Source organism: Stomoxys calcitrans, chromosome 1, assembly GCF_963082655.1.
Source record: "Stomoxys calcitrans chromosome 1, idStoCalc2.1, whole genome shotgun sequence".
NCBI lineage: Eukaryota > Metazoa > Arthropoda > Insecta > Diptera > Muscidae > Stomoxys > Stomoxys calcitrans.
In genome coordinates this window covers 31,115,247-31,140,589 of record NC_081552.1, presented here as the reverse complement: position 1 = coordinate 31,140,589, position 25,343 = coordinate 31,115,247, and the positions used below count along the sequence as shown (strand labels likewise).

General features: G+C 39.2%; 1 protein-coding gene across 2 annotated transcripts; it reads left to right on the top strand.

Annotated features, from left to right (window-relative positions):
* The first annotated feature begins 778 nt into the window (after positions 1–778).
* LOC106086277 (lon protease homolog, mitochondrial) lies at positions 779–25,119 on the top strand. 2 transcript variants are annotated; one of them, XM_013250882.2, is made up of 9 exons: positions 779–1,278; positions 1,348–1,600; positions 6,604–7,006; positions 7,087–7,216; positions 7,285–7,819; positions 7,884–8,076; positions 16,366–17,088; positions 24,344–24,533; positions 24,602–25,119. In XM_013250882.2, the coding sequence occupies exons 1-9, from the start codon at positions 907–909 to the stop codon at positions 24,785–24,787; spliced, it is 2,985 nt and encodes a 994-aa protein (XP_013106336.2). In that variant the 5' UTR covers positions 779–906; the 3' UTR covers positions 24,788–25,119. The 2 variants fall into 2 exon arrangements, with proteins under 2 accessions (XP_013106336.2, XP_013106335.2); XM_013250881.2 differs by having other exon boundaries at positions 6,550–7,006.
* The last annotated feature ends 224 nt before the right edge of the window (positions 25,120–25,343 follow it).

The window sequence follows — 25,343 nt, the reverse complement described above, 5'->3', positions numbered from 1 at the left end:
ATAACTCACTGCTACAACAACAACAACAAAACCGAAGCAATGATTTTTTAAATGGCATAGGGTTGCCAAAGTAAAATAAAGAATCGCACCTAATCATAAAATATGTAAAGAAACTTTACCTTATTTGCACTTCTTGGATGCCAGATGTCGTTAGTGAATACGAAATGCTCAAGTGGGTTTATTGTACAAAAATTGTTTAATAACTATTGAGCGCTTTAATGCTTCATTAGTAAATTTTTGTGAATACGGCTGCCGGTATTTACGAGTGAGTTTGTGCCACCCGACCTCCTACTGAGACCCTCTACTCGATAACCTAGATCAGCAAACAGCTTTATTCGTTCTATCAATGTCGTTCTTGCAATATCGCCGTTAGCATGCGATAATAACGGTTAGGGCGCTCTCCTTTTTCATCCAATATTCACTAGCGACATCTGAGGGCAATAGTTTGTTAATACTATTAACCTGCTTTGACAATTTTCCCCTCAATTGGCAACCTTTAACAAAATAACACCAAAAATAAAATTCCCCTACTAAATGGCATTTGCCTAAAATTTAGTGACCAAACAAAAAAGCACCAAACTACAATATCATTTGAAATGCATTGTCTCATATTCACCAGCGTCATCTTACGACAATCTGTTGTAGCTACCAAATGCCCTAACTAGTAAATTTCCAACCCAATCAAATGGCAACTTCCACAAAAAAGTGTAAACATTAGCCATAAGGCAACACCAAAAAATTCTCTTAACTAAATGACATTTGCCAAAATTTCATTCATTCAATCACATAATCACCCAACATTTCAGATTATCAAGAGAATTTGCGGTGTTCACAATAGACGTTCCAGAAAATTGCATCAGATTCAAGTATTTTTTCGTGTTTTTATCAATAAAAAGTTCTAGCAAAATGTTAGCACGTTTGGCCACAAGACAAAGGAATTTCCTTACCCGCAACCTAACACAGCTGGCAGCACAAAGAGCAGCAACTCCGGCACAGCGTTCCTCGGCACTTGTGGTGAAGCAATACAATGTTCATTTAATGAAACAACAACAACAACAGCTGAGAACGGCCTTAGGAGCTACCGTGTGTTCGAGAACTTTTTGTAGCAGCAACAACAAACAAGGAGACGATGAAGATCTGCTGGATGCTCAGGATTTTATTGTCAACAAAGATCAAAAATTGCCAGCCACAGTGGCAGTGCCAGAGGTTTGGCCCCATGTTCCATTGTTGGCCACCAATCGCAATCCAGTGTTTCCTAGATTTATGAAAATCTTGGAGGTAACTATCTATAAAGGGAGTATGTAGTAGATTATGTAAAATTCTTATTTGAAATGTATTTCCACTAAGATCTCCAATCCCCAATTGATTGACTTAATACGCCGTAAAGTGAAACTGAATCAACCCTATGTTGGCATATTCTTGAAAAAAGACAGCAGCAACGAGGCAGAAATTGTTCAAAAACTAGATGAGGTCTACAAAGTGGGTACTTTTGCACAAATTCAAGAATTACAAGATCTTGGCGATAAACTTAGAATGGTGGTGGTTGCCCATCGGCGTATTCAGATTACCGGGCAAATACTGGAGGAATTGATGCCCCAAGGTATATATGAGACAATGTATTTAAAATGTTAACAAGTTAATCATCATGTATTCTTATCATTTGTTTGTGGTGTTCTTCCTCTTTGGTTTCATTAATTACATCTGTCGAGAGTCGTGTTGCACGAGATTAAGGTTCTCTTAATAGCAGGGATGCCGTAACAATTCTTAAAAAAAATCTGTACATTTAATTAGGAGGTCCCCAGACGTGTGTTCGTTCTATAAAGATATAAAGTCAACCCTCAAAACACTTCACTATGGGTGCGAAACAGTAGGGAAAGATTATGGGCATAGTCGATATAAAGTCTTCGGCAAAATATGGGATCTGCCTACAATGATATGAGTTTATTGTTGTTATTGTAGACACATTTTCATGTGGAGGTGGCGAACCTCGTCAAGCTTCTCGTTCCAGTACAAAGGACCGATCGCCGCGGAAACAATGTAGCCATTGGTTATTTTAAGGCGCCAAAAGCTCGCCTTGTCATGTTGAGCATCATAGGCACTCAGTATTTGTGCAACAGTGCCGCCCGGCCTCTTACTGAGACTCTCCGCTCGATACCGCTGATTGTCCGCGACTACCATTGCAGCACTCCGTATGGAGCATTCCACTATCCGCAACCTGTGGACGCGCCCGGTAGCTCGCAGCTTAGCTTTTCGTGATAGCAATGAACACCACACTGATCGGACCTGACTGTTCCAGCCTGTGTGGTGCTTACAGCTATCCCGTGCCGGGCATTTGAGTTTGTCTCGTAGCCATCAATAATTGGGGTTATTGTGGTTCATGCCGCATTTCAGGCTGAGATCAGGGATGGTGTCGTTTTACGTAAATAGATTGTAGGTCATACATGTACTTCATACTTTTATTGAATTTCTGCCAAATTTTCAATCGCTAACGAACTACATCAAAAGAAAACATCTGTTAATTTTTGTGGCGGAAAGCTTTTCTTGTTCGACGGACGGACGGATGTACATGGCTGGCTCGTATTGGGTATTGGTATGTTGTCCAGACCTATTGAATCCTTTAGGAAATCGGTATGGTGTTGTTAGATCTGCCCTCTAAACGTCCATCCATTTGTCCTGATGTGTCTCAGGCTTTAGCTTCGTAAAATGACATTTGCTGACAATTTCGGTAGCAACCTCATATGAGTGGTCAAAAATGCCCATCTCAAGTCAGCTTTTTAGAGAGGCATTGTTTTTCTGTAGGTTTGGATAGGTTGAAGGGCTCGGGCGTCACTAGTCGTTTCTCCATAGAGGAAAAGAAAAAAAAAATACAGATGGGATCTCCCATAGATCGATGTAAAACATTGAAACTAAATGATAAGGAGAAATTAATAGTTATTATATGTAAGAGTTTCCTCCAGTCAGGCACTGTATGCATCTATAGTAGTTCAGAATCCTCAACTGCCCGGCACCTCCACGGATTGTGGATAGTAGAATGTTGTTGTAGCAGTATATTGTATTCTATCATTTATCTTTCGTCTGCTTGATTCTGTTGAATATCCAGATCCAGGAAATCTGGGATTAAGGTTGGATGAGTTCGGAGAGATCAGGGTGTGGGTCGAGTGGGCCTGGCTGTGAGACAGGCATCGTCGTATGTCGTGCATGTATGTTGTCCAGACCCGCTTGGTATGCCGCTTGATCTGGATGTTCTCTCTTGTAGCGCCGAACCTCTGAAGATCCACCTTGAGGCTTCTGGGCGGTAGATACCCATCCACATGATCATGATTTGCTTGAACATCATGTAATTATGTCTTCGCACGTGTAGAATCTTCGTCTCCTGAGAGAGATGGTCCACGTAAGAACTGAATATTATTCCACTGCATGTCACGAAGCTGACGAGACCAGACCGGCCAATGGCTTGGTACATTGTCAACAAGGTTTCTTTATCAGCACTCCAAGTGACTTGACGACCTTGTTTCCACTTTTGACTCTACCGCAAATTGCAATGGCATCTGGGGAGAATTTGTAAGAGCTGTCAAATGTGAAACTAAGTATTTTGGGACACTTCATGGTCGGAATCGTTACTCCATCGACTAACATGTTCAGCTCTTTACCCAGCTCATGCGTGTATGGAGTGAACAATGTGGCTGAAGTTTTGGAGGCAGATCCTTTGCGCCGAAATAAACTGCAAGCTTATTGAGGTAGACGTTTAACTTATGGCAGATGTCATCAATGGGTGGGGGGCCTGATTCCATGGTCGTACAATCATCTGCATATAATACCATCTCGATGCCGTCTGGAGGGGGTGGAATGGGGGATTGGAAGAGGTTAGACAGTGCCGTAGATATCACCCCGCCTTGAAGAACTTCCTATTTCACTCTACGTTGTTTCAACTTCTTATCCCCGTAATTTCACAAATGACTGGCGGCCAGCCAGAAAATTCGCGTCCCAGCGTTTCAAGCCTAGCTGAAAGCACGTGTTTTCGATGTCCTCAAATAGTTTGGCATGACTGACGCCTCCGATAGGTCCAGTGCCACGATGACCGTACTATCACTTTGTCTGAGCTGATTAAAGCCTGTGGCTATGTGCTATGCAGTCTTCGAAATCCATGCTGTTGCTCGGCGAATTGAAGTTATCTAATGAAACTAAAGAGGAGTTGTCCCTCAGGCGTCTTGGCTACTGGTGAGGAAAGGAAGATCGGTCTGTACGAATCCCCCTTACTCGGGTTCAGGCTTCAGTAGCGGGATCGCTCTGCTCATCTTCCAGACATTGGGTACTATAAGAGTGTTCAGAGACAGAGATGGACAGTTATAAAGTACTCGACTTCAGGTAGATCCAGATTCTTCAGCATCCGTCGGGGCCCTATGACTTGGCGTCATAGATGACATTCGTAGCTTTGTCCACGGTAAATTCAATATTGATGGTGGTTTAGTTACGCCGCCAAAAGTTACTAAGGTCCTGTCATTCCTTGTACCGGGGTTCAAGAGTGACTTAACAGTTGACCCAGCATTCGAGCTACAAATTCCGCTTATGTTCCTTGACTACCCTGTTTATTTCCAGTTTCATGGATTAGAGGTGTCGGTGCAACGAATCCCATTAGGCTCGTCTGCGAGTACCGCTGCCTGCGCTGGCAATGTGGGCCGCAATTGGGGTATTCGACTGGTCGGTATGAAGTGATCGGCAGCGCCGTTAATGATGTCTTGGCGAGTTATTGACACCTTTAAGCAACCAATGGCCAACATGTTCCCGCGGTAATCGGTCCTTTAGGCCGGAACAAGTTCACATACAAAAACAACAAGAGAGTCCCCCGGCACGGCTGTGTGCACCACACAAGTTTGAACTTTGGGGTGTTCTTTGCTGTAACGAGAAGCTTAGCTGCAAGCTCCCGAGCGCATCCACAGATTGCGGAAAGTGGAATGCTCCATACGGAGTAGCCGTAACGGCAGTCACGGACAATCAGCGGTATCGAGCGGAGAGTCTCAGTGGGAGGTCCGGTGGCACCGGCTCTTGCACAAATACTGAGTGCCTATGATGCTCGATATGGCAAGGCGTGTTATTGGCGCCTTTAAATAACCAATGGCCACTCTGTTTCCGCGGCGATCGGTCCTTTGGACCGCAACGAAGTTGCTCACCTACAGGAGCTTGACGAGGATCGCCACCTCCACATGTAAATGTGGTTACAACAATAACAAGAGAGTCCGACTCCGCAAAGTCAAAGACCTGACATGGAAATAACAAGGACTTCTATCAGCAGCCCGAGATTTTATTTCCTCTGTCACAGGAAAAGTGACGTCTTGTTCCGCGAAAAAAATCGGTCACAGGTTCTAGTTGTCTCTGCCAACTACAGCATCAGCCCATGCCTATTTGCCCGGCCATCATTGAAGCCGCCTATCCTAACAAGGAACTCGCTTATGGGAGGCTTTACTGATTCAGCATGGCATGATCAGTGTTCATCAGCGATCCATTTCTTCTAGCTCGTCAGCTGTCTTGTTTGTCGCCACTCCCCGGTGAACCCATCAAAGCCTGATAGCCTTCCCTACCCGCAGAAGCAAAGCTTTCAACTCTGCTTGACGTTTCACTCGTATGACGATAGACCGTTCTGGCTGTCGCTCCTACTTCGAAGTTGTCTCCTGGGTTTTCAGGGTCGCTAAGACCTTGACCTGAAAGCCAAAGATTCTAATTCCTAGGAACTCAATGAAGACCCTGTCTGTATTCAGGCAAATCGGTTCCAGGTAAATCGGGGTTGCTCTCAGCCCAGAGTTCCCTCTCCGGGAAAATAACATTGAACCTATCAATAAGGAAGGACGCTCGTTATACATAATACGTATATCACGTCGCATCACCAGCCCTCAGAAGAATAGAAGAGTGTCCAATATGGATCAACTTTATTCTCCAAAGGGAGCACTACCAGGACCTCTACAACAACAACCCCCAAAATCCTACGAATCGAGTCGCTACAGGAGAACGAATGCGCGTTCCCATTTTGATCCTCTCAACGAAGTTCCTTCTTCCGTTCTGTTTCGGGTCAAAAATCATGTTGTTGTAGCAGTGTGTTATACACTGAGGTGGCAGACCTTGCCGATGAAGGACTTCATCGGGTCAATCCGGTACGTACAACCGGCTGCCATGAGATTGTCAAAAATCATGTAGTCGTAACTGGCTTCTCAAGAACACGGCAGATCGTGCGCACCGAGGACAGGTCCCACAAAAACACCCATCTTCATCAGGTGAATGTCCGCTGGGCTTATCCAAGTATCCATCTAAGATTGGAAAAAACGGACCTATGAGGCCCTCTTTGCCGATTTCACCTTGCTCTTGAATTGTTCTGGGATTGAAGTTGAAGTTTGTCTAAGCTTCCTCAAATCTTCGTTCCTTGCTGCGATCTCTTAATCGGATAGTTTAGAGGGCAGTTTTCTTCATAACTTCTCATTTCACACATCCACTAACTTTCAGTACATCTACTGATTCTACTTTATGCTAAGCACTTTTGTATTCCCTATGATTTTTACTCAGAAAAAACAACGACTATACATTATCCACTATTTAATATCAAAATGCAAATACCAGCTGATGAAACAGCTCAGACTGGTAGTAGCAGCAAACCTTCAACAGATGCAGAACGACGAAAAATGTCAAGAAAAGCCCGGCCCGGACGTCTGAATAAACGTGAAGTACCAGCAGAAAGTACAACGACAACCGGGACACAAGAAACCATATACGATAGCAACGTGAAGAAGACACCCTTAACACCGGGCGATGCAAAGTCAACTAGTGAGACCCCTGAGGCGACCACAAACAAAGAGTCACCTGTAAATGAAGCAGAGACATCGTCGGACCCCATGCCTGTGCTCATGGTAGAGGTGGTGAATGTTAAACATGACAATTTTAAGCAAACCGAGGAGGTGAAAGCACTAACGCAGGAAGTAATTAAAACCATTCGCGATATTGTCATTATGAATCCTTTGTATAGGTATGGTAAATATTGAAGTAATTGAGAAAAGTTCAAAATTTGTTTTTTTTTTTTTTTTTTTTCATTTTATTTTTTTACAGAGAAAGTCTACAACAAATGCTGCATCAAAATCAACGTGTGGTTGACAATCCGGTATATCTCTGTGATTTGGGTGCTTCCTTGTCAGCTGCCGATCCCGAGGAACTACAAAAAGTTATGGAAGAAATGGATGTAAGTTTAGTTTCTTTTGCTTTTAAAGAAAATTAAGAACTAACTCGTCGGTATTATTTATACTTTAGATCCCAAAACGTCTTCATCTGGCTTTGGCCATTTTGAAAAAAGAACTCGAACTTTCCAAATTGCAACAGAAAATTGGTCGTGAAGTCGAGGAAAAGGTTAAGCAACAACATCGTAAATATATACTCCATGAACAATTAAGAGCCATCAAAAAGGAATTGGGCATTGAAAAGGACGACAAAGATGCCATAGGAGAGAAATATCGTGAGAAACTTAAGGATAAAACTGTACCAGAAAATGTTATGGCTGTCATTGATGAGGAATTAAATAAATTGAACTTTTTGGAAAGTCACAGCTCAGAGTTTAATGTGACGCGCAACTATTTGGATTGGCTAACTTCATTGCCCTGGGGTGTTACCAGCGAAGAGAATCTTAGTTTGGAACAAGCCACTGAGATTCTCAATCATGATCACTATGGCATGGATGATATAAAGAAGCGAATTTTAGAGTTCATAGCTGTAAGCCAATTGAAAGGCACAACTCAGGGTAAAATTTTATGTTTCCATGGACCACCAGGTGTGGGTAAAACCAGCATAGGTAAGAGTTAAATCGATAAATTATCATGAAGATGAATGTCCAAACTTTCCTTCTTTTCTTATAGCTCGTTCCATTGCTCGTGCCTTGAACCGAGAGTATTTCCGCTTCAGTGTGGGTGGCATGACCGATGTTGCTGAAATCAAGGGTCATCGTCGTACCTATGTAGGAGCCATGCCCGGCAAGACTATACAATGCTTGAAAAAAACCAAGACTGAAAACCCTTTGGTACTAATCGATGAAGTTGATAAGATAGGAAGGTAAGTAGCCGCTAGCAAAAAAAAAAATTGTTCACGGGGTGAAATACATGCATACGCATCTGCCTGCAAGTTAGCAGGCAGATGCCGGCTAACGAATCGATCCATAACCAACGAATCGATCCATAACCTGATATAGCTGCCATATAAACCGACCTTGAATTATGACTTCTTGAGCCACTAGAGGGCGCAATTATTATCCGATTATGACTTCCAACAACTTTGATAAATATGGTACAAATCGGTCTACGTTTTGATATAGCTGCCATATAAACCGATCTGGGATCTTGACTTTTTGAGTCTTTAGAGCGCGCAGCTATTATCCGATTTGGCTGAAATATTGTACAACGTCTTCTTCCTTGACCTTCAACATACGTTTCAAATATTGTCTGAAACGGTCTATAGCCTGATACAGCCCCCATAAGGACGCAATTCTTATTCGTCAGCCCCTAAAGGACGCAATTCTTATTCGAATTGTCTGATATTTTACACAATGACTTCTACAATGGTCTCCAACATTCAATCGATTATGGTCTGAATCGGACCATAGCCCCAATAGCATAGCAATTATTTTCTTTCATCCTTTGTTGACCTAAAAAAGAGATACCGGGAAAAGAACTCGACAAATGAGATCCATGGTGGAGGGTATGTAAAATTCGGCCCGGCCGAACTTAGCACTCTTTTACTTGTTATTTACTATTTTATTGTCTAAATGTATAAAACGCCAAATGCTAACCTCCTCCATTACCGTAGCACAGAGGTTAGCAAGTTCGCCCAAGACGCTGAACGCCTGGGTTCGAATCCTGGCGAGACCATCAGAAAAAATTTTCATCGGTGGTTTTCCCCTCCTAATGCTGGAAACATTTGTAAGGTAATATGCCATGTAGAACTTCTCTCCAAGGAGGTGTCGCACTGCGGCACGCCGTTCGGACTCGGATATAAAAGCGAGGCCCTTTATCTTTGAGCTTAAACTTGAATCGGAATCATGAAATTTTGCAGAAATGTTGGTATTGGCTTGTAGGCACGGGATAAGACCGGATTTGGTGGTATTCAAACATTGAGGTACTAAAAAGTACGGAATTGTGACTTTTTTCCCCAGCGCAAAAAATAAGATTTTCCAAAAAAGTACCGGAAGTGGGAGAAATTGTACGTTAAGTGCCGCAATTATACTATTTGGTACTTTCTTTGTATATTGAGCTAGAGAAGAGATTTTGAAAATTTGTAAATTTAGGTACTAAAAAAAGTACCAAAAATGTACGAAATGGGCGAACTTTGTACAGGACGAATGGATAGAGCATGAATTTAGAAATTTGTCTTAAAAGACATCTCCTGAAAATGAAAAAATAATAAAATAGCAATGGTAGGGAGAAAACGTAAGTTTAGTACAGCAATTGGCACCATTCGGTACTTTCTATACAGATGGAGCTAGAGGGATGAAATTTGGCATGTAAATATTACGAGGAAAAATATGATGGGTGACTAAATGATCTGTTCACAACTCGAACATGTTGGTAGAGCTGCAGGCCTAGTACTTTCTTTATAGATGTAGCTACAGGTCTGAAATTTGGCATGTAGATACAACGAGGAAAAATATGATGGATGACTAAATGATCTATTTAAAATTCGAACATTTTGGTACCAAAATTGGTATCATTTGGTAATTTCTTTACGAGCTAAAGGTCTGAAATATGGCATGTAGGTACAACGAGAAAAAATATGATGAGCGACTAAATGATCTATTTAAAATTCGTACATTGTTGTAGCAGAAAGTGTAAAATAATACAAAATAGACCATCTTTGCCTACAGCGAACGGGAACAGCAAGAATTAAGCAATTTGACAAACAAAAATACCAAATGTGGAAGAAAACGTATTAATTGTGGTGCAAATTGTACCTTGAAAATATAAATTGGGCGATTAAAAGATATTTTTTACTCGTGCATTTAGGTACTCAAACATACAAAAAAAGGTACATTCTTTATGGAGTAAGATAAAATTCGCAAAATTAGGATACAGCTATACCTTGACGACAAATTTTGGGCGGCCACAAGATTTTTTTTGAAAACGTACATTTAGGTACTAAAATATATATACAAAATGGTACTTTTTCTACGAATTGAGCTAAAGCACTCATAATTTGGAATTGGATACACTTTGACATTAAATATTGGGCGGCTAGAAGATTTATTTGTAATTCGTGCACTTAGGTACTAAAACGTACAAAATGGTACTTTCTTTACAGAGTGATCTTAAGCTCTCAAAATTGCGATACAGCTATACCTTGACGACAAATTTTGGACGATCAGAAATTTTTTTTAAATCGTACATTTAGGAGCTAAAACATACAAAATGTTACTGCCTTTACCAATTGGGCTAAAGCGTTCAGAATTGGAATTCATTTATACCTCGAAAATATATATTGGGTGGCTTTATGATTTTTCCGATATTTATTATTCTTGGTACTATTTGGTATTTTCTTTACGGAAGGGGACAGATATCTGAAATTTTTTATGCAGTTGTTTCAAAACTTCATAACCTTTTAAATTGACTACCTTTATTTTCGGAAGTCCTACACTTAAAAGGGGGTACCAAAAACGGGGATAGCGAAGCGGACCGCCTGGATGTTAGTTGTTAATAAATACATTCATGGAAATAACAATAATAATGTTTGTTAGGTTCTTCATCTAAGTCTACAAATTTCAAAACCCATGCTTTGCAAAACTAAAAGTTCAGCTGCAGAGTCCAGCTCCATAAAAACTCAATGTTATTTGGTTTAGTATACAAATATACGAATATCAGAATTATCTTCTAGTCACTTAATATATACTGTCAAGGTGTAACTGCATCCCGAATTTCAGAGCTCTAGCTCAATACAATAAAGAAAGTACCATTTTGTAAGTTTTCGTACCTAAATGTAAAAATTAAAAAAAAAAACAAGTAAAAGCGTGCTAAGTTCGGCCGGGCCGAATCTTATATACCCTCCACCATGGATCGCATTTGTCGAGTTCTTTTCCCGGCATCTCTTCTTAGGCAAAAAAGGATATAAGAAAAGAGTTGCTCTGCTATTAAAACGATATCAAGATATGGTCCGGTTCAGACCACAACTAAATTATATGTTGGAGACCTGTGTAAAATTTCAGCCAATTCGCATAAGAATTGCGCCCATTGGGGCTCACGAAGTTAAATAGAGAGAACGATTTATATGGGATCTGTATCGGGCTATAGACCGATTCAGACCATAATAAACACGTTTGTTGATGGTCATGAGAGGATCCATCGTACAAAATTTCAGGCATATCGGATAATAATTCCGACCTCTAGGGGTCAAGAACCCAGATCGGTTTATATGGTAGCTATATCAGGTTATGAACCGATTTGAAGCTTATTTGACACAGTTGTTGAAAGTAAAAATAAAATACGTCATGCAAAATTTTAGCCAAATCGGACAGGAATTGCACCCTCTAGAAGCTCAAGAAGTCAAATCCCCAGATCTGTTTATATGACAGCTATATCAGGTTATGGACCGATTTCAACCATACTTGGCACAATTGTTGGGTATCATAACAAAACACGTCGTGCGAAATTCCATTCTAATCGGATAAGAATTGCGCCCTCTAGAGGCTCAAGAAGTCAAGACCCAAGATCGGATTATATGGCAGCTATATCAGGTTATGAACCGATTTGAACCATACCTGGCACAGTGGTTGTATATCATAACAAAACACGTCGTGCAAAATTGCATTCTGATCGGATAAGAATTGCGCACGCTAGAGGCTCAAGAAGTCAAGACCCAAGATCGGTCTATATGGCAGCTATATCAGGTTATGGACCGATTTGAACCATTCTTGGCACAGTTGTTGGATATCATAACAAAACACGTCGTGCAAAATTTCATTCCAATCGGATAAGAATTGCGCTCTCTAGAGGCTCAAGAAGTCAAGACCCAAGATCGGTTTATATGGCAGCTATATCAAAACATGGACCGATATGGCCCATTTACAATACCAACCGACCTACTCTAATAAGAAGTATTTGTGCAAAATTTCAAGCGGCTAGCTTTACTCCTTCGGAAGTTAGCGTGCTTTCGACAGACAGACGGACGGACGGACATGGCTAGATCGACATAAAATATCGCGACGATCAAGAATATATATTCTTTATGGGGTCTCAGACGAATATTTCGAGTAGTTACAAATAGAATGACGAAATTAGTATACCCCCCCATCTTATGGTGGAGGGTATAAAAATCTACTTACTTTAATTGCCTATGACAGAATATTTGTTCCACCAGCCGAACGTAGAAAAGCGTTCCAAGCGCCTCGATCTTCTGCGCTCATTCTAAAATCTCTGACACCATGTTTCGAGGTCCCTCCTACCACTTTATCCTTCCATCGGGCTTTTAGTCTTCTCGATTTGCGTGTACCACTGTGTTTGCCTTCAAAAGACTTCTTTGCTGGAGCTTCTTCATCCATTCTGACAATATGACCTAGCCAACGCAGCAGTTGTATTTTGATGCGTGTAACTATGCTATCGTCGTTATACAGCTCATACAGCTCGTGGTTCATACGTTGCATATATTCTCCATTAACGCAAACTGGTCCATATATTTTACGAAGAATCTTTCTCTCAAATACTCCAAGCACTCCCTCATCTGCTTTCACAACTACCCATGCTTCAGAACCATATAACAGCACGGCTAGTATCAGTGTCTTGTAAAGTATAGTCTTCGTCTGTCGAGAGGTGGCCTTGTTACTAAACTGCTTACTTAGTCCAAAGTAGCATCTGTTTGCCAGTATTATTCTTCGCTTAATCTCAAAACTGGTGTCATTCGTTTCGATTACGGCGGTGCCGAGGTAGATAAAGTTACTGACTGTCTCAAAGTTGTGGTTCCCAACTCTCTCCATTTTCTTTATCTGCTCGGCTGTGCAAGGCTTTTTGGGAGTTGAAACCATCCATTTCGTCTTATCTTCATTTACTGCCAGAAAAAAAAATCTAGTTACCCACAATATATTGTCTAGGTGTAACTGTATCTCAAATTTTAGAGCTTTAGGCCACTGTGGAAAATAGTACCATTTTCTAGGTTTTAGAAAGTTAATGAACGAAGTAAAGTACGATTTAAAAAAAAAAAATTCTAAAATCGCCCAATATATGCTTTCAAGCTATCAATTACACAACAATTAGTACGTTTTCTTCCACTTCTGGTATGATTTGTTACGATATATCGTATTTTTGTCAAGACTGTGATAATTCGTATCAAGTTGCTTCATTCTAGCTGCCCCCGCTCGCTGTAGGCGAAGATAAACTATTTCGTACTATAAAGCAATTTTTGATACCGATATGTAAGAATAGATCATTTTGTCACCCATCACGATCCGCATCGTAATACTGTAGAACAGCGAAACGGTCGGTAGGAAGACGGAAATCCTACGGACAGATCCAGATTGTGAGGTCAGTATAGCTTTCGGTATCATAACAGGATACATAGGACTACAAGCTCACTTATGCAAAGTGATAGCATGTGTAGGGCATGTGGGGGAAATTGATGAGACCTTGGAGCATTTCCTATGTCATTGGCCAGCTTTAGCGGCTAACAGACACCGGCATTTAAGTGGGGACAAAATACCAGACATAGACCAACTAAGGGGCGTGATTTGCAAAACAATTAGAGATTTTGTAAGTAGCACGGAATTCCTGACTTAAATTTCCTTTTTGAGTTTACTTTTAAGTATTTAGAACGCACAACAAGCCAATTACTGGCTTAGATGTATGTCCATAGTGGTACTTTGGTACTCTTTTTAACCTAACCTGAAAATTTCCAAAAAATCTTCTAGTCATCCAATTTAGGGTTGCCATGGTGTACCTAAGTTCTCGCACTTTCAGTACTATTTTGAATATTTTTTTCACCAAATTTTTATACCCTCCACCATAAGATGGGGGGTATACTAATTTCGTCATTCTGTTTGTAACTACTCGAAATATTCATCTGAGACCCCATAAAGTATATATATTCTTGATCGTCGTGAAATTTTATGTCGATCTAGCCATGTCCGTCCGTCTGTCCGTCCGTCCGTCTGTCTGTCGAAAGCACGCTAACTTCCGAAGGAGTAAAGCTAGGCGCTTGAAATTTTGCACGAATACTTCTTATTAGTGTAGGTCGGTTGGTATTGTAAATGGGCCATATCGGTCCATGTTTTGATATAGCTGCCATATAAACCGATCTTGGGTCTTGACTTCTTGAGCCTCTAGAGTGCGCAATTCTTATCCGATTGGAATGAAATTTTGCACGACGTATTTTGTTATTATATCCAACAACTGTGCCAAGTATGGTTCAAATCGGTCCATAACCAGATATAGCTGCCATATACACCGATCTGGGGTCTTGACTTCTTGAGCCTCTAGAGTGCGCAATTCTTATCCGATTGGGATGAAATTTTGCACGACGTGTTTTGTTATGACATCCAACAACTGTGCCAAGTATGGTTCAAATCGGTCCATAACCTGAAATAGCTGCCATATAAACCGATCTTGGGTCTTGACTTCTTGAGCCTCTAGAGTGCGCAATTCTTATCCGATTGGAATGAAATTTTGCACGACGGATTCTCTCATGACCATTAACATACGTGTTTATTATGGTCTGAATCGGTTTATAGCCTGATATAGCTCCCATATAAATCGATCTCTCTATTTTACTTCTTGAGCCCACAAAGGGCGCAATTCTTATTCGAATTGGCTGACATTTTACACAGGTCTCCAACATATAATTTAATTGTGGTCCAAACCGGACCATATCTTGATATCGCTCTAATAGCAGAGCAAATCTTTTCTTATATCCTTTTTTTGCCTAAGAAGAGATGCCGGGAAAAGAACTCGACATATGCGATCCATGGTGGAGGGTATATAAGATTCGGCCCGGCCGAACTTAGCACGCTTTTACTTGTTTTTTTCTCAAGACGCTTTTTAATTTGAGCCCAAAATCATTCTTCTAGCACTTTCCGTTCACCCTGCACAAACATGCACCATTTCGTACTATATTGGTACTATTTAGTACCTTAACGAACGAATATCGCCAAATCCAGTCTTATTCCGCATCTAAGACCTAAGACCAATATTCGAGCAAAATTTCATAATTCTAGGTTTAGCCGTTTGGTCTGGACAGTGATCAGGCAGTCAGTAAATCACGCGTGGCTTTTATTCATGTTGGGAGCGGTTTATGATTCTGCCACTAGTTAACCGACGCAGTAGATCGTCACCAATGCCATCATATTGTGACACTAAATCTGGAGATGTCAATGATCCAGGGGTTAACAACATGCACTTTCTGAAATCTTCAATAAGTTAAAGAAGTTGGCAATCCTCCAGATCTGTGTCTGTGTTTTAAGATGCACAAAAAAAATTACCCTCGGGCGGAACCACCTCCTGTGAGCATTCCACTGTGTTATTCCGATACATGGACCCGTCTTCCAGGGGATTACTTTATATGTCATCAATACTCCAGGTTAAAAAAGAAAAAACTCTTTAAAGGTGGCAACAAACCATCAGATACCAAAAATGGAAACAAGCGGTATCTGGGAATGTTGGCAATTTCTCAGGGCTAAAATAAAGGAAAGATGCGGTATCTGGGTATGATGACCCTTCTGCATCTGAAGATGTCAGCAATCATCAAAGTTAAAAAGACTTGGGGTCTAGACATATCTACAGTCCTAGAAATGTTTCCACATCCTGAAATGAATAGAGTCTGGAAGGGTTGCCAATCCTCCAAACTGGAAGAGAGGACATGCTACAAAAACAAAACTTCAAAAACCTTTACCAATATTTTCGCATTAGTTTACGTATTGTTATCACCACACAGCTTCTTGTTTCTAGATCTTTTACTGATTTCTTATTGCTAAGCCCCACCTTATTCTGACCAGGTTGTGAAAACTTCTTATCAAGTAGCACACCAGCAGAACAACCAAATGCATTGACAATATATTAGGTCTGTTCGCGTACTTTTTCAGCAAAAATTTGCAGGAGAGTAAGAGCAGCCTTTACTCTCTTTGGCTATTTATTTGAAATAAATATATGGTTTTCATAAAACAGCTGTTCAATGCTGCACATTTTTGCTGGGGAAAAAACCTCCAGTAAAAATTTGCAAAGATCTCAATCACGAAATTTTAATTATTTATCTTGCTCTCAAGCACTCTTCCTACTCGAACGACTTCCAGTGACAATTTGTGCAAATTTGGAAAACAATTTCTGTACACCAAAATATTTTTTAAATGTTCTCCTCTTTCTCTCTCTTTTTACTTTTCAGAGGCTATCAAGGAGATCCCAGTTCAGCATTATTGGAACTTTTAGATCCTGAACAAAATTCCAATTTCCTTGATCACTACTTGGATGTACCAGTGGATTTGTCCCATGTTCTATTCATTTGCACTGCCAATGTAATTCACACCATACCTGAACCCCTAAGAGATCGTATGGAACTTATTGAAATGTCTGGTTATGTAGCCGAAGAAAAGGTAGCCATTGCTCGCCAATATCTCATACCTCAAGCTATGCGTGATTGTGGTGTAGAGGAGAAACACATAACCATTACCGATGATGCTTTAAATACCCTTATACGCAGTTACTGCCGTGAATCGGGAGTACGTAATCTTCAGAAACAAATTGAAAAAGTTGTACGCAAAGTGGCCTTTAAGATTGTCCAAAAGGAAGGTGATCACTTTGAAGTGAATACAAATAATCTCACAACATTCTTGGGCAAACATGTCTTCTCATCGGATCGCATGTATGAGCAGACACCACCTGGTGTTGTTATGGGTTTGGCTTGGACAGCTATGGGCGGTTCGGCCTTATACATCGAAACAGCCACCCGTAATGCCGTTAAATCTTCGAAATCGGAAAGTATTGGAGGCACGGTGCATGTGACTGGTAATTTGGGAGATGTGATGAAGGAGTCTGCACAAATCGCTTTGACAGTGGCACGAAATTATATGCGAAATGTGGATGGCGAAAATAATTTCTTAGATATTACGTAAGTAAAAATGTTTTATGATAATTCTATAGAGTGTGTGCCGATTGAAAGCAAAGTTGTAGGTTTTGTAAAAATATGACGTTTAGTGTGGTGAATAATTTTTGAGTAGCCTTGACAGAAGCAAAGCAAATTTGAACGTTTATAAAGCAGAGTTCCATGTTACCAGTTATGAAGGTCTAATTCAATTAACGAGCGGCGATTACTAGCCGCTTGCACACACATATTTATTTGTTTATGATTTATTAATGTTAAAACTATTATATTTTCACATTGCCATTTGAAAATTGATGATAAATGCTACACTGTTGAAAGAAATTGGCAAAACAAATTGTTTTTATTTGAGCCATTTGCAACCTCTGTGTGAAATATTTGTTGGACGTCGTCGGCATCAGCAATCATTCGACTTTTACCTGTTAATAAAATCTTGGTACAATAAAATCGTTAATCCAAAGAGACGTTTATCCGTGAACAATGCCCAAGTATTTAATTGTTCTTATTGCAAGTTTACTAAACAATTGTTTTTAACCCTCCTACGGTTGAGTCATCCCTTATACGAAGTACAAGATCCACATTGTACTTTTGTATAAGAACGCATTTTTTTTTTAAAATTTTCTGCCCACCACTCTAGGATAAGGGTAATATTGATTTAGTCATTGCGTTGCAACACATCGAAATATCAAATTTCGACCCTACAAAATGTACAATATATATTTCGGGTCGTCGTAAAATTCTAAGACGATTTAACCATGTCCGTCCGTCTGTTGTAATCACTCAACAGCCTTCAAAAATGTTGATATTGAGCTGAGATTTGGAACGAATACGTCTTTTTGATGCACGCCGGTTAAGTTCTGAACGGGCTAAATCGGACCATATGTAGATATAGCTGCCATACAGACCGATCTGTCCTGCGATAAAGGGTCTGACGTCCATAAAAACTTTATTTTTTATCCGATTTCGCAGAAATTTGAAACAGTGAGTTGTTTTAAGCATTCCTACATTCGCCCCAAATATGTTTCAGATGGAACTGTAAGTTATTTTAAGCCTCCCAAGATAGGACCCAAAAATGGTTCAGATCGGACTTTATTTAGATATAGCCACCATTCAGACCGATCATTCGATAAAGGGTCTGAAGCCCATAAAAGCTTTATTTTTCATCCGATTTCGCAGAAATTTGAAACAGTGAGTTGTTTTAAGCATTCCTACATCCGCCCAAATATGTTTCAAATGGACCTATATTTAGATATAGCTGCCGTACAGACCGATCTGTCGTTTAAGGCTCTGGAAGCCATTAAAGCTGCATTTATTACCCGATTTCGCTGAATCAGTGAGTTGTTTTAAGCTACCCACCATCTGACCCAAATATACTTAATATCGGAATGTATTTAGATATAGCTCTCCTATAGACCGATATGCCGATTAAGGGTCTGAATCCAATAGAACTCTATTTATTACCCGATTTCGTCGAAATTTGAAATAGTGAGTTGGTTTAAGCCTCCCGACATCCGACCCACATATGAGTCAGATCAGACAGAAAATGTTACTAGTATATGAGTACTCGGGGCCTCAATAAAATATGATCAAGACCAGCCCCTATTAAGATATAACCAAGGATATAGTAGTGGAGTTATAATAAAATAGGATGATTCTTATATCCTTGTTTAATTTGGTCCAGATCGGTCTAGATTTGGTTATAGTTGCCATATAGAACGATCTCTCGATATAAAGTCTTGGCCCTATAAAAAAAACATTTATTATCCGATTTCATTGAAATTTGGCGTAGAGACAATGACTTGACTTTTCGACATATGGTTCATATCGGTTTATATTTGGATATAGCTGCCAATAAAGACCAATATTTTGTTCTGCAAAACTGAACATTGACTTATATTTATTAGACCACTTAATGTCCATGCCGAATTTGGGTGCTTAAGTTTTTCAATTTTCATCGGATTGTGACAAAAGGGGGTTTGTATATATACCCGTGGTGGTTGGTATCCAAAGTTCGGCCCGGCCGAGCTTAATGCCTTTTTATTTGTTTTTGTTTTGATTTATTATTATATACTAAATTTACATGTATGATGAATGTTACAAACAAATTTTTTTATACCCACCACCGAAGGATGGAGGAATATTTATTTTGTCATTCCGTTTGCAACACATCGAAATATCCATTTCCGACCCTATAAAGTATATATATATTCTTGGTCGTCGTAAAAATCTAAAACGATCTAGCCATGTCCGTCCGTCTGTGTGTTGAAATTACGCTACAGTCAATAAAAATAAAGATATTGAGCTGAAACTTTGCACAGATTCTTTTTTGTTCATAAGCAGGCTAAGTTCGAAGTTGGGCTATATCGGACAATATCTTGATATAGCCCCCATATAGACTGATCCCCCGATTTAAGGTCTTAGGCCCATGAGGCCGATTTTGATCGGATAATGGGACAGTGAATTGCGTTAGGTCACTCGATATCCTTCTTTAATTTGCCCCCGATCGGTCCAGATTTGGATATAATTGCCATATAGACCGATCCTTCGATTTAAGGTTTTAGGCCCATAAAAGGGGCATTTATTGTCCGGTGTTGTCGAAATTTGGGACAGTAAGTTGTGTTAGGCCCTTCGACATCCTTCTTCAATTTGACCCAGATCGGTCCAGATTTGGATAAAGCTGCCATAAACCGATCTCTCCATTTAAGGTCTTAGGACGATTTTGCTCAAATTTGGAACAGTGAGTTGTGTTGGGCCCCTCGACATCTTTCTGCAAATTGCCCTAGATGGATCCAAATTAGGATATAGCTGCCATATAGACCGATCTCTCGATTTAAGGTCTTGGGCCCGTAAATGGCGTATTTATTGTCAGATTTCGCCGAAATTTGGGACAGTGAGTTTTGTTAGACGTTTCGACATCCCCGTTCGATTTGGCCCTGATGGGTTTAGATTTGGATATAGCTGCCATCGATTTAAAGTCTTGGCCCCATAAAAACTTATTTATAATCCGAGTTCGCTGAAATGTGACACAGTGACTTTAGTTAGGCTTTTCGACATCCTTGTCGTATATGGTTCAGATCGGTCTATATTTGTATATAGCTACCAAAAAGACCAATATTTTGTTCTACAAAATTGAACAATTACTTGGACTTACTAGACCACTCAATATCCGTGCCGAATTTAGTCAAAATCGTCCCATATTTCGATATAGGTGCTATGGGGGCATAAATTATACATCTTTCACCGGACTATGATGAAAGGTGGTTTACATATATACCCGAGGTTGTGGGTATCCAGAGTTCGGCCCGGCCGAACTTAACGCCTTTTAACTTGTTTTATATATAAGATTATTAATTTTTTCTATGAGTTTTATATGAAAAAAAGCCTAAGAAACTTTTGTTGTGTAGATTGTCCCTCGTCTAACATATTATCTGTGCATGTGTAGCATCGATGCATAAGTGTTGAATGCTCTGCACAAACTGGATTCTCAGCTAACAATATGATTCGACTCTGTCTGACGTCCGACATGTAACACATAGTCGGACAAAACATACGACAATTTTTACCAAATCCGGAAAGAAATCGGTTCGACAAGTCTGAGCGATTGTTTTTGTTTCTGTTCCGACTTTTATAAACGTAATCGTAACGATTTCTGTACGGCGTGTCGTCTACGAATTCGGTCCCATCCTAATTTCCCTTAAAAATTTGCTCCGGTAAGATATGGCGGTAAATACATCAGATTTCCCTCAGCTGTGTCGATCCGACAACATGACAACAACTTCTCTAGTTTTTCGTAACGATGTCGATAAAACATCGGATCCGATATCGGATGATTTATCCGATTGTCGGACCGAAATCGTAAAATTTCGTTAGCTGGGTTGTTACAGGAATGGCAATAGGCCCTTGTTTTCCGCTGCCGTCCGTACTCAGAACGGCATTGGTCTGTTCGTTTTAGACGCAAACAACGGTGCAGCTCCTTCTGGCGGTCTTGATAATATCTAAAAAGGACAAAATTAGGTAGTCATTCTGTTTTTGAACATTAGAATTGTTTTTTTTTACCTTTACATCAAATGCTTCCATTGCGTTCCGTATCCTTGGATATGCAGTTTTGCGGTTGTTCAGCGCTCGTTCCTCTATGTTTGTTAGTGCCAATTTTTTTGTCAGCATCAGTGGGAATGACCTACGTCTGACACTTCTTTTTATTGGCTTCATCTCGTCGTACGAAATAAATGTAGCTAATGCAGCAATGTCCACCATATTATAAAACATGGTCAATAGTCAGCCGTTTGTTGAGTGCTTGCATGCATATGTGCCAAGCATCAGGTCAATTGTATCAACGCGCGATTTGTTGGCGTTGTAATTCAAAAAAGCAAACGGCTTCTTTTCAGTTTGCATGTCCACACCGCAAGTATAATGTCGTGTCGACAAAATAGCCGCTTTCTTCTTCTTGAGCACATATAAATATAGTGCTATATCGCCTTCGTTGAAACTAAACAATGTGCTATTGACGAGACGCGTATGATTTTTTGGAATACCCGAAGCACCCATGTCTTATTCGAACGCAATATACCAGCCAAAGTAATTTCGTGACCAAAGTACGCGACAACTACAAATTTGTGAAAAAATTTTCGGCATTAATTATGCATCCTGTTGTTTTAAATATCTCTCATAAAGTTGAAGTACAATATTCTGCCCTTGATTCACCTCTCATGCCTGGTCAGGCAATTTCCCAGAGTAAATCATTGCTTTGACAGCATAAAATGATTTTGAGTCGCACAAACACCATATCTTCGATGAAATGTATTGTGTGAAGCGGGTGCGGCCTCTGTATGGGAATAACTATTCATCAACGGTCACTGCATCATGCGGAACGTAAGCTGCTGCCAAGTTAGACTGCAACATTTGCCAAATATCATCAATTTGCTGTTGATTAGTCGCTGCTGTCGCGTATTTCCATTGTCGAATCTAACGCAGAAAAAAAATATGAAATTTTTTTTTCAATTAAAAATGTAATTGAAAATAATAATGTTTTCAATTAAAAAATTGATTGAATCATTAATTTCTTAATTGAATCCGGATTTTTTTCAATTACGATCGTAATTTATAAAAATTTAATTTAAAAAATCAATTGATTCAATCAGTTTTTTGATTAAACCTATAAACAATTTATATATAAAATGTAATCTTTTTCAATTACACAATAACGACCAAGACCACTAACTTTTTTTCTTTTTGCACAGCTGTTTTCATTGAATTGGTGAACGAATCGAGTGACAAAAAGAAAAAAATTTTAGTGGTCTAGGGAGTCAGTTATTCATAATCATATTTTGATGGAATGAAATGTTATGACTATCTTTTTTTAAAAAAAGTATAGCCGATCAAAATTTTGATAAATACTTCCTATATATAGAAGATAAAACTCTCCCACAAACAGTCTTTCGACTACCATTTTAAATTTCTAGACGCATTAATGGCATAACGGCTTCTTTAGCATCGGTCTAATTAAAGGGTGATTTTTTTGAGGTTAGGATTTTCATGCATTAGTATTTGACAGATCACGTGGGATTTCAGACATGGTGTCAAAGAGAAAGATGCTCAGTATGCTTTGACATTTCATCATGAATAGACTTACTAACGAGCAACGCTTGCAAATCATTGAATTTTATTACCAAAATCAGTGTTCGGTTCGAAATGTGTTCAAATTTTGACAAATTTTGTTCAGCGATGAGGCTCATTTCTGGTTGAATGGCTACGTAAATAAGCAAAATTGCCGCATTTGGAGTGAAGAGCAACCAGAAGCCGTTCAAGAACTGCCCATGCATCCCGAAAAATGCACTGTTTGGTGTGGTTTGTACGCTGGTGGAATCATTGGACCGTATTTTTTCAAAGATGCTGTTGGACGCAACGTTACGGTGAATGAACACATTTCGAACCGAACACTGATTTTGGTAATAAAATTCAATGATTTGCAAGCGTTGCTCGTTAGTAAGTCTATTCATGATGAAATGTCAAAGCATACTGAGCATCTTTCTCTTTGACACCATGTCTGAAATCCCACGTGATCTGTCAAATACTAATGCATGAAAATCCTAACCTCAAAAAAATCACCCTTTATAACATATACAAGATAAATATTTTTCTGTTGGGTTTCCTTCCCGAATGCATGTAATTCATAAAGTTACTGCCTTGCTATTCTTTCTTTTATAATTCGGAAAATAATATTTTTTGTTTCATTTTTGGAAAAATCCCTGGAGGTGTTTTGTTTGTAAGGAATAAAAATTAAATTATTTCTTTAATTGGATCAATTAAAAAATTAATTAGAAATTTCAATGATTTTCAATAATTTTTTTAATTGAATATGCAATATTTTTAATTGATTTTTTTTTTTTCAATCACCTTATTCAAAAAATGTGATTGATATTATCATTTTCGTGATTGAAGCGGTTTCAAATACAAAATTAATTGGATCAATTATTGATTGTGAGTGGTTTCCTACCGGTCCCGGAAAACAAGCCAAAAGACTGTGCATTTATTAACGAGTTCTTGAAACTTCAGTAAAAGCTGACTTTTTACACGTTCCCATACTAAAAACATTTAAATCACAATAGAAACTAAACTATTGGTCGGATCGCTTTGAAGTTTCTTATTTTTTAAACGATTCTAGATAAAATTCCCTTGGAATAAATGTGGAGGTCGGGTTTACTTCCCATGTACCATCATGGGGTAATTGCAGTTTGAAATTGAAAAAGGAACCCCAGGGACCTTCAATTATTTAAAATAGCTTGGCTTCTTTTTTGCTCAGACAGAAATGTAAAGAATTTGTATAGTAAAAAAGTTACTGTTTATCACAGCAAAATGTAATTTTTTCACATCAGTGTAAAAAAGCACCTCCTACGTCATTTTTACATCTCACCATAGGAGATTGCTACCGATTGGCACACCCTCATATATTAATATTCCAACATTAGGCCTGTTCGCGTACTTTTCCAATAAACATTTGCAGGAGTGTAAGAATATCGTTTCCTCTCTTTTTGTATTTATTTGAATGAAACAGCTTGTTTTTATAGTTTTTGTTTTTTTTTTTTGCAAACAAAGTACGCGAACAACTTTCAGTAACAATTTATGCAAATTTCAGTTAGAATAAGGTCCACATATTTGCCTTGAAAGACATTCTAGTCTCTTGTTCGTCTTAAATTTATGTCTTCTTTGTCTCACTCTATCTCTCTCTCTCTCCCACACACGCACTCTCCCTTCCCTTTTTTTACAGCAATGTACATTTACATGTTCCTGAAGGTGCAACTCCAAAAGATGGACCCAGCGCTGGTGTGACAATTGTAACCGCTTTAATGTCTTTGGCCACCGATAAACCAGTGCGGCAAAATATTGCCATGACTGGTGAGGTTTCGCTGAAGGGCAGAGTATTACCGGTGGGAGGTATAAAAGAGAAGACAATAGCAGTAAGTAAAAAATCCCAATAAAAATCTTTATCAACTCTTCTACAAGAAATCATTCTTCCCCCTTTCAGGCTAAACGTAGTGGTGTTACTTGCGTTATTCTACCTGAAGAAAATCGCAAAGATTATGACGAATTACCCAAATTTATTACCGATGGTCTCGAGGTGCATTTTGCCTCAACCTATGATGATGTTTACAAAATTGCCTTTGGCCATTCCGATCAGGAATTAAAAACGCAGCATCAGCAACAACAATAGGATTAGTACCAATTAGAATTCATAGTCATTTCTAGATTAATGCTAAGCATTTTAAGGGCCTACATTTCAATGAAGAAGATATGATTCTTGCTTCACTTCGCTATATTTCTTCCTCATACACAATTCGAACATACACACATTGTAATATGATAAACGATTATTATACGATAATGTTTTAACTTTAATTTATCCTTGGCTTTTTTACAATTTTTCTGTAAAAAGAAGTTGAAAATGAAAATATCTTTAAATATAGAGAGTTTTTACATATGTTGTTGATAATAATCATAATAATATAACCCAGTAATGGTTTTATGTTGTGATTAAATTGAAAATGTATGGTGTTGTTTTTTATATATAACGAAATCTTATACAGTCGACCCTCGGTTAACGAACGCCTCGCTTAACGAACGTTTTGCACAACGAACACATTTAAAAAAAAAGTTTCGCTTAACGAACAAAGTTTCGTATAACGACCAACGCAAAATGGAAAATACCGAATTGCGCGGAAAACTTCTGTTGGCATCACTTGTGTTCTTACAATTAAGAAGACGTGTTG

What these genes read in the sequence shown, in the direction of transcription:
- LOC106086277 (XM_013250881.2), top strand. Translation starts at nt 907, where the DNA reads ATGTTAGCACGTTTGGCCACAAGACAAAGGAATTTCCTTACCCGCAAC. An exon ending in GGAGGAATTGATGCCCCAAG is followed by an intron (nt 1,601 to 6,549) that starts GTATATATGAGA and finishes ATTTTTACTCAG; the next exon opens with AAAAAACAACGACTATACAT. An exon ending in ATTATGAATCCTTTGTATAG is followed by an intron (nt 7,007 to 7,086) that starts GTATGGTAAATA and finishes ATTTTTTTACAG; the next exon opens with AGAAAGTCTACAACAAATGC.